The sequence below is a fragment of the Camelina sativa genome, chromosome 15, assembly GCF_000633955.1.
Source record: "Camelina sativa cultivar DH55 chromosome 15, Cs, whole genome shotgun sequence".
Lineage (NCBI taxonomy): Eukaryota > Viridiplantae > Streptophyta > Magnoliopsida > Brassicales > Brassicaceae > Camelina > Camelina sativa.
The window spans coordinates 3165906-3183193 of record NC_025699.1 but is presented as its reverse complement, the minus strand read 5'-3'; the positions used below and the strand labels follow the sequence as shown (position 1 = coordinate 3183193).

The window sequence follows — 17288 nt, the reverse complement described above, 5'->3', positions numbered from 1 at the left end:
TAAGGCCCAAAGAGAGGGAAAAAGGAATCTTTCTATATTATTTTTTTTATAGATACCTCAATATTATTTGATTGGTTTGCAAATATTGTTCTTTTTTTTTTTTTTATCAAAGTGAACTTCTCTTAATAAAACGGCATGGAATGAAACCAAACCAAACCAAACACAAATACGGCATGGAATTTGCAGTATCAATCACAATTTGGTAAGGATATGTGTCTGAACTCTGAAGTAAACAACTTCACAATTCATTAGAGTTAAGGATATATATATAATCAAAGCTAGCTCCAAACAACCATTATGATTTTATTATTAGTCCTAGTTATATATTGCAATAGAAAAAGTTTCAATTTTTTTTTAGCTCCATTAAAATTTTTTTTTTTTTTTTATAACCAAAACAAAAATTGGACTATCTAATAATAATGGGCTCCGTACGGTCCTTTTGGTCCACGGGCTTCTAATAATCACACATCACATATCCTCTAATCTCTCTAGTCATAATGGCGAGTTAGTAAGTAAATAAACAGTTTTCCTGAAATTTAAGCGGAGCACCAACTAACAACATACTCAAATCTGGACAAGTTTCCAATAGAGATTTAGAGAGAATCATCCATCCGAATTTAGGGTTTACGTCCTTCCCCCAAAAATCTAATCTCCCAAAATCGAATTTGGTTTCAGTACCCTTTTTACCAACACCGTAAGTTTCATCCTCTCTCATGCAATTCCAGCTCTCCGACTTTGTTTTTTTTTATTTAACGATTCTTTTAACTTGAATCCGTGGATTTTGATTTGTGTATTTTTTGAGGCAAACAAAAAAAGATTCAATCTTTAACGAAAGCTAAAATAAAAGCTTTATATATTTGATTGAATTAGGTCTCGATGGTAAACAAGAAACAACGTTCTTCTGGTGATGGTGGTTTCAGCGATACTTATACATGTGACTTAGAACTCCGAATCAAAAACTCTAACGGCTTCCTTCCTCCCTCTCCTCCTGACTCCCCTGTCCTCAAATCCACCGAGAATTTGGACTCCACCCCCACCGCTGCTGCTGCTGCTTTCGATGATTCACTAACCTTGTCCAAGAGTAGGAGGAAGCGTAAGGCTACGCTGTCTCCTTCATATGCTCCTTCTGATTCCAAGAGACTCTGGAGTAAAGATGACGAGCTTGTCATTTTAAAGGTTTCTTTTTTTGCTTGTAGCTAAGCTTGGCTTATTGTTGTGTCTTCTTCCTTTTTTTTTGTTTTGCTTATTCTTCTTTCGTTTTACTCTTTTTTTTTGAAAAAGGGCATTGTTGACTACCGGAACAAGACAGGACTGGACTACCGTTCTGATTCAGCTGTATTTTTTGAGTATATCAAAGATGGCATTGATGGTATAGTCTCAAAGGATCAGCTCATGAATAAGATCAGAAAGTTGAAGTCTAAATTCCGAAATAGTTCGGTTAAAAAGCCTAGCTTTACTAACCCTCAAGATTCTGAAATTTTTGACTTGTCCATGGCAATATGGGGCAAAGTTAAACCTGGATGTGTTGATGACAGTGCTAAGAGGACCAGGAGCAAGGTAAGTCATGGTTTCACTCACCTTCTCCTTATATATTCATTCATTCATTGTTGTGTTATAGTTGTTTCCCTCATCAATCTTCTGAGTTTGGTTGCTCGTCAATCTTCTAAGCTGTGTTATAGAATAAGTTTGGTTGCTCAACTTGCTTGCTTTGATGACTCAATAGGGAAATTGAGTTGTAATTATTTTGTATGTAATACTGTTTTTGTATTCATGTTGTATTCAATCTTCATGTTTTTGTATTCAACTCAATTTAGTGGTCTCGTCAGGATCCATGTTGCATTCATGATGCATTGATCCATGTTGTAATTTTGTATGTAATACAAAACTTTGACTCAATATGTTTTTTGATAAGGTTCAGGCTTTCGTGGAACACGAGGTGGTGACAAACGGTGGTGAACCAGAGAATGATGATGGATTAGCAAAAGGTAAGTCTTTTGACAAAAATGCTGACAAGAATACGGAGAATGAGAATAATGGGAAGAGGAGTGAGGAAGATGGAGCAATGACAAACGGTAAACCTCAATATGATAATGGCGCTGCAAAAGGCGGCTCTTGTGACGACAAATTACCCTCTGAAAATGTCGAGAAACGTGTGGAGAAGAAGAAGGGTGAGAAGGGGAGTGAGGAAGAAGATGGTTCTGCTGATGATGAGCTGTGTGCTTTAAAGGACGCACTTGAGGCGACAATGTTTCAGCATATAGGGAACTACGCACAGAAGCAGATGCTACAGAAGTTGAAGACCATTAAAGCCAAGGAAAGGAAAGAGCTGAGCGGTGAATGGAAGTCATTACTTGCTCAAGAGGCGCTATTGAAGAGCAAGAAATATTCGTTTACTGCCAAACTCGCAAATGCAGCATTTCATAATTAGGTAGTGATGAGTAATGACTTCCAAAAGTAGTTGGGTGGGTAAAACTTCGCTTTCTGGAACTTGCCTATGATCCGATCATGTGGTGAAGCGTCACAAGTATTTTGTTAATATACTTTGTAATGAAACCGTAGTTGTTTTGTTTATTTGGTTTTAATTTTTTTTCTTTCTAAAATCTCTATAAAGGAGAAACGCTTATAATAAGCGTACTCTGTGTCGAACTGTGCCACACAAAGAACGTGAGAAGGAGAAGCTGGACACGCACCTTATTTTCCTTAAGTTTGGCACTAAACGTTACAAAAGGTTCCTTTCATCATTGTTTGTCCGATCAAAGTCCAAATTTTTTTCCTATTTACGCAACAAATTACGATAAAAAGGTACGAATTAAAATTTCAATAGGAAGGTGAAAAACACAAATTCGGTGGAACAACACACGTTTCATAAGGACGACACCATCACGCAACCTTAGTCCTCTCTGTCTCTACCGTTCTCCTCTGTTCCTCTCTACTTAATTAGCCGATTCTACAGATTAAAATATCTGGGTCTGGGTTGTTTTCTGTCTCACCAGTCAACCCGATTCAAGACTCAAATAAAGGTTCCATTTTTCTTCTTTTATACACGTCTGTAATTTGTTTGCGTTTCTCAATTGTTCTTGGGTATATCTGGTTTGGTTTCAGGAAAAAAGTTTGGGTTTTTAAATCTTTGTACAGTGAATTGAGTTCCTCTTGCTTCTGTATAAGTATCTGTTACTGTTCTCTGATTGTTTATATTTTGTTCATGGCTTTGAGAATCGTTGTGATTCTTTTATCAATTTAATAATCTTTAGGAGTCGATGGTTTGTTTTACAAGAGGTTTTAAGTATGATGTATTGGAGTTTTGTTACTATGGCTTTTGTATTGTTTTAGACAATCATATTGTCTCTTTTATTGAATATTGTTGTTTGTTTTTGTCTGTTCAATAGGTTTTATTGTAGCTTAGGTGGAAATGGCGGCGTTATTAGCTTCTCAGAGCTGCTGCTATGGCAGTGAGACCGCAAGAACCACCAAAGCTATTGGTTTCAGTAGCTCTTTGGAGAATCTTTTCACGGGGGAAGCCATTCAGTGTTATGGCAGCAAGTCCAAGAGATTTCGTATTGAGATGAGACAATCCGGAACGCCTTCAAAGGTTGGAATCAACGGACGTGCAGTCAAAATGGTTCCGGCGAGTGAGGTGATGAAAAGGAAAGATGGTGTGAATAATGTAAACAAAGTGAATGGATCAGCGGAGAAAGTTGTTAATGGAGGGAGTTTGGTTAGTAGTAGAAACAGTAATGGTGCTACAACAAATTTGGTTAAGGTACCAAAGAAACAACCAGAATCTTCTTACCTTCCTCCACCGGTTGAAGGAGTTAGGGTCCTTCCTTCTGATGAAGGTTTTAGCTGGGCTAATGAGAATTATAGCGCTTTTCAACGTAGTGTTGATGTTTGGTCCTTTGTTTTCTCCCTGAGGGTTCGTGTCTTATTTGACAATGCAAAATGGTCGTACATTGGAGGATTCACAGAAGAAAAACAAGTAAGAAACCTTTCCTTATTTCTAATCTCATTGATTGATTGTTTTTTCAGATTTGCCTACTTTTAGAAACCAGTTTTTTTTTTTGTTTCTTGTTTCTTACACCTGTTGTTGTATAATCAGAAAATCCGAAGAAGAGCTACAGCTTCATGGTTGAGAGAGAGTGTATTGCAACTTGGTCCAACGTTTATCAAACTGGGACAGTTGTCTTCAACTAGGTCGGATTTGTTTCCACGTGAATTTGTGGATGAGCTTTCCAAGTTGCAGGTACATTTCTATTTTGTTATTGATGGTTTTGAATTCATGCATTAATTTAGATTCTCTTTGGGTTTTCTTACTGTTCTTTTATACTGGTTTTCAGGATAGAGTCCCGGCTTTTTCTCCAGAGAAAGCAAGGCGTTTCATTGAGGCCGAACTTGGGGCTCCTATTAGTGTAATGTATAAAGAATTTGAAGAGCAACCCATAGCTGCAGCTAGCCTTGGTCAGGTATTTTGACACTTAGCCACACCCCCAAGCACGCTTACGTGCTTATCTTTTGTTTTTTTGCACTTCATCTACATATTGATGTTTGTATCATAATTTTCCAAAGTGTATTCCTTTAGGTACATAGAGCTGTATTGCACAATGGCGAGAAAGTGGTAGTGAAAGTACAAAGACCCGGACTAAAGAAACTATTTGATATTGATTTAAGTATGTAGTAACAACTTCTGAGTTATACAGTAGAATACTTGCATAGGTTGCTTGAGAATTGCTGAAAATGAATTTACTTTCCTATCAGGTAATTTGAAGCTGATTGCTGAGTATTTCCAAAAAAATGAATCATTTGGCACAAATGATTGGGTTGGAATTTACGAAGAGTGTGCCTCGTAAGTCTTTTTTATAACTTTAATACCTAGCAACTTGTGGCTTTAAACCATGTAGGGCTGATATCTCCTTTGGTTTCAGAATCTTGTATAAAGAGATTGACTACATAAACGAAGCTAAGAATGCCGATAAATTCCGGAGAGACTTCCGGAATATAAGCTGGGTCCGAGTACCTGTAAGTTTCATTTGCTAAACCAAAACCTATGATATCAATTTCCTCTGTTGTGTGGTATATGAAACACATTCTGTTTATGTTGTTCCATCCGTAGTTGGTCTATTGGGATTACTCTGCCATGAAGGTCCTGACTTTGGAGTATGTGCCAGGTTCGTGTTGAAACTATCCAATACATTGGTTTGTTTGATAAACAATGTCGCAGTATTAACTCTCATATTGATTGGTGCAATTAGGTATCAAGATCAACAACTTAGACGCCTTAGCGACACAGAGTTTTAACCGTTCTAGAATCGCATCACGGGCCATTGAAGCTTATCTTATCCAGGTCAGTAACAATATAGCAACACTTTTATTGGAGTCCCAAGACTTTGGTTCAAACTTATGTTTATGTTTTATCTGTTTTAGATACTTAGAACGGGCTTCTTTCATGCGGATCCGCACCCGGGAAATCTTGCAATTGATGTAGATGAATCGATCATCTACTATGACTTTGGCATGATGGGAGAGATCAAAACATTTACTCGGACGAGATTACTTGATCTCTTTTATTCTGTTTATGAAAAAGATGCGAAAAAGGTATTTCTCTTTCAAGGGTTTGATCTCAAACTGATAAATAAGAAAACTAACTAAATGTTCTTACAGGTCATGAAAAACCTGATAGATCTTGAAGCACTTCAACCCACTGGAGATCTTTCATCGGTAACACTACAGTCTCACTCTTTCTCTATGCGAGAAGTTTATATGTGTAATCTCATTTTGACTTTGTACTTGTTTTTGTTAGGTAAGGAGATCTGTTCAGTTTTTCTTGGACAACCTATTGAGCCAGTCACCAGATCAGCAACAGACTTTGGCAGCTATTGGAGAGGTACCGATCAAAACTGTGCCTGAAAACGAAGCTGAGCTCTTTCTCAAGCTATTTATGATAGTGTTACCATGTGGTTCTTAAATTCAAAAATTCCTCATTTTCTATGGCAGGATCTGTTTGCAATTTCCCAGGATCAGCCATTCCGTTTCCCATCTACTTTCACCTTTGTCATCCGAGCATTCTCCACACTTGAGGGTGCCTATTCAATCTGTTCTTAACCTTCTTCTTCTTAAAATATACCACAAGTCTCACCATATAGCTTTTTGAATTTGCAGGTATTGGTTACATCCTTGATCCAGATTTTTCTTTTGTGAAGGTTGCTGCTCCTTATGCACAGGTTCGTACCTCTTTTCTCTGCTCGAAACCCAATTTTTTAGCAATCACCTCTCTACAATTTTTCGATCAGTGTGTCAACGCTCATGAATATCAACAAAAACAGGAACTCCTGGATTTAAAACAAAGGCAGCGCTCGGGAACTCAGCTTGTCCAAGAAATAAGGAAGCAGGCTGACGATGTAATAATGCTTTCACTCGTATTTTACGTCATTTCTCTAATTTTTCTTCTGTTCTTTCTCTATGTACTAACTTCAACTTTAAAACCTGTACAGGCCAGGTCTTCTACTCTCTCAATGCCATCCCGAGTGCAGCGAATAGAAGAGTTTGTGAAAGAACTCGATTCAGGCGATCTAAAACTACGTGTTCGGGTTCTTGAGGTAAAGCACAGCTTCGTCATGGTTTAATCACCACGACATAGTTGGCATCAGAGTAAAGCAGATTTGTCACGGTTTTGTAATAGCAAGAGATACTCACTGTAGGATTTGTTTGTTCATATTGGTTCAGTCGGAAAGAGCAGCCCGGAAAGCGACAATACTGCAGATGGCGACAATGTATACAGTTCTTGGAGGAACACTGCTTAATATTGGGGTTACATTTAGCAACCAAGGAAGCCAGCTTGTTGCTAATGGATCTTTCGTCGCAGCAGGTATGAAAGCCGTTGTACACACGTGCATATAGATGTATATGCAGGTATATTTCCAGTCTATGCCAATGGTAAATAAGCTTGATAAATATCTTTCGTGCAGGAATATTCTTGGCATTGGTACTTAGGTCTATGCAAAGAGTAAGTAAGCTTGACAAGTTTGAGAAGATGATATGATGGATGGTCATTCTTGGGAATACAAATATCAGATACAGGATTGTGATGTATAGGTGGTATAGAATGTATCTTTTAGCTCAAGTTCATAATATTTATAAATTGTATAAAAACTGTCTCTAATTATAAAGGGAAGGAAAGTCAAAAGATGTATGACGAATTTTTCACTATACTATAATTGTATACAACTATATATACTCTGCGTATTTCTGATAACTCTGTCTGCACCAAAACATCCACTGCAACTACATATTAATCTTCAAATTACAAACAAGTTTGCACCAAGGCTTAGCAGAGAAACTTATAAAAAATACAGTGCTCAAGGTTTCTGACCAAGAAGCCATGGCTGGAAGAAGAGATGGCTGTGAGCAATCTCGATGAGTTCACGTGGGTCATTCATCGTCTCATCTCTCAGCGCCTCAAGAATTGCTTCACATGAGAACTCCCTAGAAACATCATCAAAGTGTAAATCATGATTATGAATGCAGTCCATGTTGATAAGTTATTACAAAGTTAAAGAGATGCGCATACCTTGTTATAAGAATTCTGTAGAGCATCTTTAAGATGGGACAGAGTTCAGCTGGAGTTACAGGTTTGCCCTCTTCAGGGTGTTGAAGACTTAAGGAGGATTGGTTCAACAACTCGTAAAATGCTTTCACCGCAGAGACTCCCTATGAACATTACATCAAAATCACTTCATCATCAACCTTCTATATAACCAAAGCAATCTATGACAACTTATTTGCAATCTTAATACTAATCAATTTATGCTAATCTACAGAACTAAAACTTATACACAAACAGCATATGGTATATAGATTCAGTATTTACTCAGTGGCATTTAGATTCTACCTCCAAAGTTCATAACTTTCTATGAAATGTGCAGTACCCTTAGCTATTATCTGGATTTTATGAATATGAATTTACTATATACGGAAGGAAGTTATATGAGTTGTTCATTTTCTTGCTCTCTGTACTCAAATGTAAGTTACAATTTGACAGATTCTCAGTACTATATGTACATAACTTGCCAAGAAAACTTATGCTGTACCTGAATCATCCCCTTGCCTTTGATGCTGTCACCCATTTCAAGGCTAAGTTCTCCTTTTGCAAGCTTCTGGCCATACCAGGCATTACGACCTTTTAGTAATGTTACATAGGTATCCGCCAGCAAAGGCCCAGCAAGTTTCTCTGGCTCCTTGGCCAATAGATGTGTAATAAAAATCATCTCTGAAGTACAATGCGCAAAGTATACTGACTTGCTGGTAGCACTTTCCTTAGTCAGTGTAGCCACCATTCCTATAAATTACAAAAACGGCAAAACAAACACTTTGACCTGTGATCACGTGTTCTAATATTTATTTCGAATCACTACCATACAGATACACATTTTAGACACCTGGTCTTACCTGCACCAATGGCATACACATTCTTCAAGCCACCCATTACTTCATGCGTAATGAGGTCACTATTATCCCACACTATGAAATGTGACTGCCTTAGAAACTTTCCCAAAGGCTTCCTCCATAATTCAGACCCGCAAATCCGCGCATTGGCATACTCTTTGTTATATACCTCAGAAGCAATATTAGGTCCACCAAGGTAGAGAATGTTCTCAAGAGGAATACCAGCTACAAAAGAGAATATGAGAAAGCAAACTGTAAAATCTCAATGACAACAACTACTGATCATACACTTTAACACCAATACAGTCAAGACTAGCCACCTATGCTACTTAATGACATGACATACACTCAAGCAATCTGTTGGGTAACCAATACACAATATCACCTTAATCAAAAAATAGAATCTTTATCTACACTAACGAAAATACTAAGTAAGAAGACAAAGAGAAGTGAATTTACTGGCTCGATAGATCATTTGAGTAGGAGTAACAATCCTCGGGTGAGGTTCAAACTCAGCTTCAACACCTTTAGCCAAAGAGATAATAACAGGAGCAGTAACCCTCTCTTGCCAGTACTTACTAATCTCATTAAACACCTGAAACGTCTCAGTTGATGGTAAACCATTGATGACAATATCAGCATCCCAAACAGCTTCTTGCAGATTAGTCACAACTTTCAAAGGACACAAAGGAGTCTCAACCATATTCAAACAAAACCCATCTTTCAAAATCTCATCAGCGTATAAAACCCTATCCCCTAATCTAGCTTCCACATACTTGAGATAAGCACACCGTCTGATCAACCTCCTCAACAACTCTTCCCTCGAATTGATCACTTCGAACAAATGCTCAGCTGTGCTTTTATCGATTGCTCTGCCTCCTCTTCTCCAGATCCTCACACTAGCTTTTTCCCTAAATTTGCCGTATGATTCCTGCAACATTGCAATGAAAACACTGCCCCAAGCACCAGCTCCTACACCTACGATCCTTAACGGATCGTCATCGGCTTTTCCCATTACTCTACGAATCTCATCAAGTCTTTCTTCCACCAACCTGCTCGGAGCGGAGTTGTTGTTCATCTCCACGGTTTCCACCACATGATCCATCATCATCAACAAAGCCTTACGGTTTCTCTCTTCAGTTGGTTCACCCACTAAACAACACAACAAGCTATGGAACAAAATCGGACTTCTTGTCGGATTTACCGATGCATACACTTGAACAACCAAAATGACTTTTTTTTTTTTTTTCTGGAAAGTTTTGTGTGTGTTTTTTTTTTTTTAATTTTCAGGTAACTTGTACGAACAAGACAACGATAGCTGGCTTTATCTACTCTGGGCCCATTCAAACTCATAGCTGGCTTTATCTATACGAGTTCGAACCCAGTCAAAGTTAAAAGGGATTGAGTACTTTATTGAGTTTTTAGAACTCTTCTTGCTCAAATCCATTTTGTAGGAAAAAGTTTTGCAACTTAGTCAAAACGTTGCATCAATCATTTACTAACGTTTAGAATGGTTGTGATATTAGACTAAAAGCAAATTAGTTCAATCCTTGTCCGTTGTGTATAGTAAATATTTATATCAAAATCACTATTTTTGTACTGAGAGAGAGAGAGAGAGAAAAAACAGACTGATTGAATTATATAACCACGAGTGGATAATTTCTTGACATGGAAAAAAGCAAATCTTCCAATGTACTACGATGATCTGTCTGTAAGAGGTTTAAGTAAGAGATTCCCTGATACATTTGAAGTCCCAAATGATGATAAACTCGGTACTTTTTTTTTAGACACGCGACATGCCGAGTTTGCGTTCAAACAAGCGACGCAGAAGATAAACTTGGAGAAGACTTGCTCCAATCAGTGCAAACGACTCGAACAAAGCTTTGTGTACTGCTCTTTTGCTCATGTTCTCGTTCACTGCACCAAAAGAAAAAAAAACCATATCAAACTATACCTCTCAATTTGCAGAAGCAAAAAGTAACCAAAGGGTGGGGTTTTCAGAAAGAAAACAAAATGTTACCAATAGCTTGACGATCGGTCTGAGCCTCTAACCAATGTTGTTCAAATTGGATGTTGTAAAGAGCCTCCTCTAACTTTGATATTTGCTCCATCAAGGGAGTGAAGTGCTCTGCGCACACACATTAACAGAACAACAAAGAAAAAAACCATCTTCAGCTAAACAACTCAATATCAAGCTGAACTGATTAAAGAAAAAACTAAACAGATAATACTCACCGTCCTTTGCGTGTTGATCGTAGTATGCAAAGTGACCAAGCTGTACATCGAAGTCGATGGTTTCGTGATAAGGAGACTTGTTTGTGAAACAAAAGCGGTAAACACCTTTCTTTTGGACAACGAAGTCGTGCTTTGCGCTTATCTGCTCCCTGAAGTCATGAATTTGTTCGCCTGTTGGGCCATGTATCTATTCAATATCCAAAAATATATCATCACCAATGGTTATCTCATTCAACACAGCATACAAAAAATCTAAAATCCATCATCAGTATTGGTTAATCAACAGTGTACAAGAGAACCCTAAGCATTGTCTACTAATACAAACCATATTCTTTATCAATACATGCTAGAGATTACCTAGCAACAACCCTAACCATTGTCTAGTCTAATACCAACCCTATCTATCTTTCGATCGATTTTGCAAAGATAGAAACGTAGCAAAAGGTTGAGGTTGGGGAAAAAGTCATACCACAAGATCTACACCATCCTCGTTAAAATGCCATTGAGAATCAGACTTGACGACGACGAAAGAGACATGAAGCGTATCGCCTTCATATTCAGCCTTGTGAGAGAAACATTCTTCTCGGTCTATCACGAATCTAATCCCTAACGCTGCCTGGAAGCTCCATAAGAGCCCTAATATTACGATCGCAGCCTTCAAGCTCATCTGCCACAATAATTTCGAATTATATCAAATATAAAAGACGCAATTCAGTCGTTTACAAGAATCCTCGATTGCAGATTCCAAAACCAAACCAAATTGAATTGTTTCAATTTCGATTCCTACGAGGTGATTAAACTAGAGATACAGAGTGTGAGGAATTTACCTTCCAAATTCAGAAGAGATTAGATCGATGGAAACTCGATCTGGTCGAAGAGTGTTAAAAGAAATATCGGTGATTGATCGAAGAAGAAGACGGTGGAGAGAGATAGGGGTAGGAGAAAGAGCGAATTCGTTCAGAATCAGACACGAAGAATCCTGTTTTGACTGAAGGGCAGTTTCGTGACCGGACAAGATCATCAAACTATAAACGACGTCGCTTGCTCCTTTTTGAGGTATTTGGTCAGCGGGCTTACGTGGCGTTATATCATTGGCAATAAAATACCTTTAAACCATTTAGGTATTGCCACATCACATTATGTCGAAATTGGAGGTTCCATAATTCAGTACGTTATCATCAGGCTCTTAACATAATTTCGGCAAAAAAAAAAAAAAATTGTAATTGGGATATATGGTTAATGGTTTCTTTTTGTGCTTTAGTATGCCACAGTTAAAAAAAAAAGTATGCTACGGTGAAATATTACTTGCTTTGCTAAAGAAACAATCTTTTGACGTGTAGTACAATCAGATTGTAGCGGTACTCTGCGTTTTTGTACTCGATCAATTTTAAACGTTCAGCTTCTAGAAATAATGGTCAACTCATATGGAAGATGCCTAGAGGACCAATATAATCTTTTACGAGTTGAGAAAGTTTTTGTATTGGACTATGGACAAATAATAAATGTGCACAGTACATTTCGTCAGAGGGATTGTACAAAACACATTTACTAGTAATGTATCAAACTGCCATTTTTTGTGTGTAGTATACTCACGATCCCACCATGCCTACATCAACATTCATATTCTTTGGTAGAGAAAATTACATTTTTGGTTTGGAGAACAATGAAGCCTACACTTGACGCATCTTAAAGCTGTTAACTCATTCAACACTCACTTGAAGTTGAAGAAGTTCCTAAGTCCAGTGAAGAGCCGTAGAGCCTTCAGCTCACCGCTTCTAATATCCCTCAGTCTCCTCCTAAGAATCTGAACCGAGAGCCCAAAAAACACAGATTCCACAATATCATAAATACGTCCACGAATTCTCATCTATCATATTGGCTACAAAATGATTCCTTACGTATTGAGCACGGTACAGTATCCTACGCTCGCTGGTTGACAAGTCTACAGCTAGCTGTTTTAGAAACGCTTTACGATTTAATTGTTTTGGAGATGTAATGTCCAAATCCATTGATCCACTTTCCTACAATTAGAAATGATTAACAAAACAAACCATAAGCAGATGCAGTGCAATTTTTCCACATATAGAGAAAGATGAACTGTTTTTTTGTCATTTTTACCTTTAAAGAACGGGTGTACTTTGATATGCTTGTTTCACATGAGTCCAGTATGAACTGCAATGCTTCTTCCTCGATTTCTGGATATTTCAGATCCTTCGTTGTTGATGTCTTATTTGAAGCAGCTTTCGCCATCTGAAATGGATAGAAATTTAGCAAGGATGTATTATGAATTAGGGAAGAACTGGATAGCGTCAACTAATTAGGGTCATGATGGAGTTGCCAAACCTCTTCAAAGCTGTTTCTCATATCTGGAGGGCTCATCACTAGATAAGCATATGCCATTAGCTCCATTGGCCAACCCGTTATCCTTACGGGGAAGCATTGAGGCCTGCCAGTGAATTAGTTAACAGAACAGAATCATCAAAAGAAAACTCAAGTTGATCAAAAGAAATCTACAAATCTTGAGAGCAAAATATGGATAGTGGGAAAATTGATTACGTCGATAATCCATGTTTCTTTAAAGCATCCAGCTTTTCCTTGTAACACTTATCATTTTTCCTAAGTGACAGTGCTAGCTCTACTGAATCACTAGGATTGGTTCCTTCTCTGGGAACAAACCCATACGATAACAATAGCTCTCCGTTGGATTTATTTCCATATGATATGAAAACCTGCACAAAGTCATGTATTGAAATACATCAGAGACTTCAGAGTACATTGGTCCCACTTTGGATTGGCTTGCTGGAGCGCTAAAAGTCCAATAGTGTGAATGGGGCTTGTTTGTGTTATACCCCGACTTATATTTTTAACTTCAATGCTCGTGTTTATCTGAATTTTGACCAAACTGAGCATTTGAAGTGATACAGATATGCACTTCATATTTTCTCTAGGGAATGAATCTATAGGTCTTATTTACCTGCTCACCTGGTTGATATGGTCGATCTGTTGTAAAGACAACTCCTTTCGAAGACTTATCATAATCCAGGAACGTCTCAACCTTTCAAAGCAAATTTTGAAATAATTACTACCATAAATTAACCATGCTTTCTGATTAGGAGAATTTAGGAGCTAACTGGTTATAAAGATAAGCAGAAGTACCTCACAATTATGATTAAGCATATCTGCCCATGGAACTAAGGCAAATCTTCCATCCATAGACGGCAACCGTACCTGTGTTAGAGAAGCACAAGTCTGAGTTAAATAATGAAATGTTTTGGTTGTGAGTGCTCATTGTTCACACTGGAAACTGTTGGAGACAGCTAAATTGTGCAGAAAATCATGCTAAATTGTTGGTGTTTCACTAATTCAAGACATCTAGATAATGTAAATTAATTATAAAGATCAGCAAATGATTGCTTCTGATAAAGTAGTTCTTACCAACCGTGAGAATAGGATTCCGAAAGACCACTTAAATGTCTCATCATTGAAAACCTGCACCGATAAATAGCACACTCATATTTATTTTTGGAGAAAACAAATTTAAGATGTAAATTCACAGTATCTCAGATAATAGAATAAAGGCAACAGTAGTTGCAAATACAGAAGTGCACATTGCAAGTGACAAAAAGACCTCCAACAGACCAAAGAAAGATTGAACTCGATTTTGAAAATGTTTTTTCTTTCATTATTAGAATAAGAAAGCAGACGTTCGAGCAGAGCAAGCTGTATACTTCTGTCTCTGAGTTAACTATAGCAAAATAGGCATAACATTTACCTCTTTAGGGAAAAGGTGAGGGTGTTTGGAAAATATCCTGCTTCTTAGATCTTCATAACTGGGGAATATGAAAAGGATAAAAGACATGAGCAATGTCTAACGCAAAATATAATCATCAAACCCCTAGCCTACAATAAGTGCTTGTGAATGCTTCTATGAATTCAGGACTCGGGAAAGCAAATTCTACACATCTACAGCAGTTGAGGGAAAGAAAGAAAGTACAATATCTCACGTTCCAACAACATTGGTGATTCTTTCAATAGCCCGTTCTCGAATCTGCGAAGCTTCCAAGTACATATCAAGTTCTGTCCGAGTCCTGAGATAGCACAAAAAGGCTGTAGGGATTCAAAAATTTGGAGACAAACGTGATCATTATGTGCAAGTTCAGCTCCAAAAAACTTACCAGTATAAAAGTGAGTAAGGTTGTCGCGGAAGAGCTGAGATGTAGTTAAACCATCTTGAATTTTTCTGAAAACTTGCTTCACTAATAAGATAAGTAGCGAGCAAAGGCCAATCTGGAACGTCGTAACGTTTCATCACTTCACCAGCTTCTGGGTTGGTCCATTCCTAAAACTCAATCTCCAGTATTATTAGATATTCACATTCATGAAAAGACATATACTTCAACCTTACATTGCTTTCAAGTGAGAGAGATCAAGAACTCATGTGAGATCAAAGAATATATTTTTATTTAATATTCCAAGTGAAATTGGGAGTGTGAACTTACGGAATCAGCACTGATAACGAGAGAAGGAGGAACAAAGAGCAATTTCTCTCCTTTTCTAAGGTTCTGTGAAGCGACAAGGCCACGCTCACCGATGTCGACTCTATCAATGGCCATTTTCTGCGGAGGGAGGCCTGATTCGGAGAGCCAGTTCTGGAGAGAAGTAGCGTTCTCGAGTGAATCAATCTCGCAGCCCCATGATATGTCGGGAGCTTCCTCCACGGATCGTCTCGTTGTCTCACCGGCCGAAACAGAGCAGTGGATTCCGGGACGGCATCGAGACACCGGAAGAGGTGGGAAAGAGAGGATGGAGCTTTGATTACGGAGTTTGTGGAGTGGAGAGTAAGCTGGGAGGAGGGTTGATTGCAAGACGCTAGAAGCTTTCGCCATTGGAGAGAGGAGAAAACGAAGAAGAGAGAAGAGGAGTGGCTGTGGATGAGGAGGCTCTATGATGATGCCACTCGCTACTGTACGATTAGCACTTAGCCGAGATATGATTAGTTTGTAAATTACGGTTTGGTTCGGGAAATATTCGGTTAGTTTTGGTTTGAGTTTGATTTGATTGCCAAGGAAGATATTAATTTAACTTCCTATGTTTTGGATAGGCCTAATGATAATCAATTGATGATGAGATAATTGAAAATTTGTTTACCATATTATCATTTTCTATAGTTTCAATTATAGTGTTTACAAATATGATGATTGATTTATTTTTATAATCTAAAAGTAAAAACTAAGATATAATATTGTGATGGTAAATTAGGAAAGTAGGTAGTTAAAAGGGTTTATTAGAGAAGCAATAGGAAAAATACCCAAAACACATATTGGTTAATATTTTAACCAAAATCTAACGTGTAATTTTTTTTATAATACACACATATTTTTTTTTGGTTAATGCATATGATTCAAAAGGAAAAAAAATTATGCAGCACTTTTAAAATAGTTAAAAACATTAATAAATTATATTTGAGTTATTTTCTCAGAAAGTATCCCTACTTGTGATCAAATTTTCTCAAATAATAATTGTGACATCATATTTGGTTATCATTTTTTTACCAAAGATTCAGATTCAAATAATAATAATAACCAATTATTAAAAGCTAGAAAAGGAAGGTAATACCAAAATATAAATGAAAAAAAAAACCAAAAAAAAAAAGCCCTAACCTTCAAAAATCACAGTACGTAATTTTTTTCTTCTGTTGTTGCTCATTCCCTTTTCTCGCCCCCCTTTTCCCTTCCTCTGCTTTTTTTTTTTCTTCTCTTTTTTTTTTTTTTTCCCTTCTCTTCTTCTTCCTTCTTCTTCTTCTACCTTCTCCATCCTCGACATAAACTAGTTTCAAATCCCATCCTTCTCGTGATTATTTGTATTCGTATACAATACACACAAATATATAGGTTTAACGCAGACCTCTTCTGGTCTGTTTCCAGATTTCGATTCGAAAAAAAAAAAGAGCGAGATTACGTTTGAGAAGAAGAAGAGAGGATGGTCGGCAGTGGCGCTAGGGTTTCGATTCCAGCCAGTACTCGAAAGATGATTCAGAACATTAAGGAAACCACTGCTGGGAACTATAGCGAGGATGAGATTCACGCAATGCTTCATGAATGCAATATGGATCCTGACGAGACCGCTCAACGCCTACTTCTTCAGGGTATATTAATTATCTTCTCTTCACTTTGTATTCATACCTGATTTCTCTTTAATTTGAATTTGGATCCACGATGAGAGATTTTTAATTTTCGATTTGGGGTTTTTTTTTTTTTCTCTCTAACTTAGGTTTTAGCATCTGATTCCATCTGCTCTTCCCTTCTTTGATGTTATCTGAATCATCGGTTTCTTCGCCTGCTTAGTTGAAAAGCTCTTTTCTGATTCTGTGTTATAACCGTTTTTGCCACAAAAAAGTTTTCAGGATTTGATTTAGAATATACGCGAATCAATTACTTCCACTAGTGATGTGTGAGACAAAGGGTATAGTATTCTGAGTGGTTTGTCTATGGGGGAATACTTTTGCTATGTAGATGAATCTATTGCTTGGAAGTTCACATTATCAGGGATTTTAGTATCTTATCTAAACAAATTGTTTTGAAAAGAATCAGTGGTAACCATGATTTTTTCTTTAGGTT

The 17288-nt window shown here is 37.5% G+C and overlaps 6 protein-coding genes across 8 annotated transcripts in view; 3 read left to right on the top strand and 3 right to left on the bottom strand.

The window, feature by feature from the left end:
* On the top strand, positions 510-2601 carry LOC104744963 (GLABROUS1 enhancer-binding protein-like). Of its 2 annotated transcripts, none has more exons than XM_010466105.2 (4): positions 510-694; positions 871-1176; positions 1282-1557; positions 1913-2601. In XM_010466105.2, the coding sequence occupies exons 2-4, from the start codon at positions 877-879 to the stop codon at positions 2426-2428; spliced, it is 1092 nt and encodes a 363-aa protein (XP_010464407.1). In that variant the 5' UTR covers positions 510-694; positions 871-876; the 3' UTR covers positions 2429-2601. The 2 variants fall into 2 exon arrangements, with proteins under 2 accessions (XP_010464407.1, XP_010464408.1); XM_010466106.2 differs by having other exon boundaries at positions 511-694; positions 1919-2601.
* LOC104744964 (uncharacterized protein sll1770-like) lies at positions 2634-7223 on the top strand. The gene is made up of 18 exons (XM_010466107.2): positions 2634-3020; positions 3387-3976; positions 4097-4240; positions 4335-4460; positions 4577-4664; positions 4753-4840; positions 4920-5013; positions 5108-5162; positions 5247-5338; positions 5419-5589; positions 5656-5712; positions 5795-5878; positions 5989-6073; positions 6154-6215; positions 6318-6392; positions 6486-6590; positions 6718-6859; positions 6960-7223. Exons 2-18 carry the CDS (start codon positions 3410-3412, stop codon positions 7031-7033), a joined length of 2109 nt encoding a protein of 702 aa, XP_010464409.1. The 5' UTR covers positions 2634-3020; positions 3387-3409; the 3' UTR covers positions 7034-7223.
* Positions 7182-9709, bottom strand: LOC104744965 (glycerol-3-phosphate dehydrogenase [NAD(+)] At3g07690, cytosolic). Its single transcript, XM_010466108.2, has 5 exons — positions 8896-9709; positions 8440-8661; positions 8082-8329; positions 7562-7701; positions 7182-7476 (listed from the first exon to the last, which is right to left on the bottom strand). The coding sequence occupies exons 1-5, from the start codon at positions 9545-9547 to the stop codon at positions 7350-7352; spliced, it is 1389 nt and encodes a 462-aa protein (XP_010464410.1). The 5' UTR covers positions 9548-9709; the 3' UTR covers positions 7182-7349.
* On the bottom strand, positions 10050-11671 carry LOC104744962 (transmembrane emp24 domain-containing protein p24beta2). The gene is made up of 5 exons (XM_010466104.1): positions 11499-11671; positions 11141-11338; positions 10672-10858; positions 10457-10564; positions 10050-10353 (listed from the first exon to the last, which is right to left on the bottom strand). The coding sequence occupies exons 2-5, from the start codon at positions 11336-11338 to the stop codon at positions 10220-10222; spliced, it is 627 nt and encodes a 208-aa protein (XP_010464406.1). The 5' UTR covers positions 11499-11671; the 3' UTR covers positions 10050-10219.
* LOC104744961 (ribulose-1,5 bisphosphate carboxylase/oxygenase large subunit N-methyltransferase, chloroplastic-like) lies at positions 12168-15626 on the bottom strand. The gene is made up of 12 exons (XM_010466103.1): positions 15171-15626; positions 14847-15010; positions 14676-14759; positions 14444-14501; positions 14107-14160; positions 13828-13899; positions 13646-13726; positions 13228-13400; positions 13015-13117; positions 12790-12921; positions 12570-12692; positions 12168-12475 (listed from the first exon to the last, which is right to left on the bottom strand). Exons 1-12 carry the CDS (start codon positions 15555-15557, stop codon positions 12383-12385), a joined length of 1524 nt encoding a protein of 507 aa, XP_010464405.1. The 5' UTR covers positions 15558-15626; the 3' UTR covers positions 12168-12382.
* LOC104744960 (GBF-interacting protein 1-like) overlaps positions 16383-17288 on the top strand; it is a 7186-nt gene continuing 6280 nt past the window's right edge. Inside the window, exon 1 of one of the 2 annotated variants that reach the window (XM_010466100.2) lies at positions 16383-16710. In XM_010466100.2, the coding sequence (XP_010464402.1) occupies positions 16651-16710 (60 nt within the window). In that variant the 5' untranslated portion in view covers positions 16383-16650. Of the gene's footprint in view, positions 16817-17288 lie in introns of both variants that reach the window. The other variant, XM_010466101.2, reaches the window with a different exon arrangement.

Excerpts from the sequence above, each read along its gene's own strand:
- LOC104744963 (XM_010466105.2), top strand. The coding sequence starts at position 877 with ATGGTAAACAAGAAACAACGTTCTTCTGGTGATGGTGGTTTCAGCGAT. Across the intron at positions 1,177-1,281 it reads ACGAGCTTGTCATTTTAAAG|GGCATTGTTGACTACCGGAA; the intron begins GTTTCTTTTTTT and ends TTTTTGAAAAAG. Across the intron at positions 1,558-1,912 it reads CTAAGAGGACCAGGAGCAAG|GTTCAGGCTTTCGTGGAACA; the intron begins GTAAGTCATGGT and ends TTTTTTGATAAG.
- LOC104744964 (XM_010466107.2), top strand. The coding sequence starts at position 3,410 with ATGGCGGCGTTATTAGCTTCTCAGAGCTGCTGCTATGGCAGTGAGACC. Across the intron at positions 3,977-4,096 it reads GATTCACAGAAGAAAAACAA|AAAATCCGAAGAAGAGCTAC; the intron begins GTAAGAAACCTT and ends TTGTATAATCAG. Across the intron at positions 4,841-4,919 it reads ATTTACGAAGAGTGTGCCTC|AATCTTGTATAAAGAGATTG; the intron begins GTAAGTCTTTTT and ends CTTTGGTTTCAG.
- LOC104744965 (XM_010466108.2), bottom strand. The coding sequence starts at position 9,547 with ATGATGATGGATCATGTGGTGGAAACCGTGGAGATGAACAACAACTCC. Across the intron at positions 8,330-8,439 it reads TGTGTATGCCATTGGTGCAG|GAATGGTGGCTACACTGACT; the intron begins GTAAGACCAGGT and ends TGTAATTTATAG. Across the intron at positions 7,477-7,561 it reads TACAGAATTCTTATAACAAG|GGAGTTCTCATGTGAAGCAA; the intron begins GTATGCGCATCT and ends TGATGTTTCTAG.
- LOC104744962 (XM_010466104.1), bottom strand. The coding sequence starts at position 11,338 with ATGAGCTTGAAGGCTGCGATCGTAATATTAGGGCTCTTATGGAGCTTC. Across the intron at positions 10,565-10,671 it reads CGATCAACACGCAAAGGACG|AGCACTTCACTCCCTTGATG; the intron begins GTGAGTATTATC and ends GTGTGTGCGCAG. Across the intron at positions 10,354-10,456 it reads GACCGATCGTCAAGCTATTG|TGAACGAGAACATGAGCAAA; the intron begins GTAACATTTTGT and ends CTTTTGGTGCAG.
- LOC104744961 (XM_010466103.1), bottom strand. The coding sequence starts at position 15,557 with ATGGCGAAAGCTTCTAGCGTCTTGCAATCAACCCTCCTCCCAGCTTAC. Across the intron at positions 14,502-14,675 it reads ATCACCAATGTTGTTGGAAC|TTATGAAGATCTAAGAAGCA; the intron begins GTGAGATATTGT and ends CATATTCCCCAG. Across the intron at positions 14,161-14,443 it reads CTCACCTTTTCCCTAAAGAG|GTTTTCAATGATGAGACATT; the intron begins GTAAATGTTATG and ends TTATCGGTGCAG.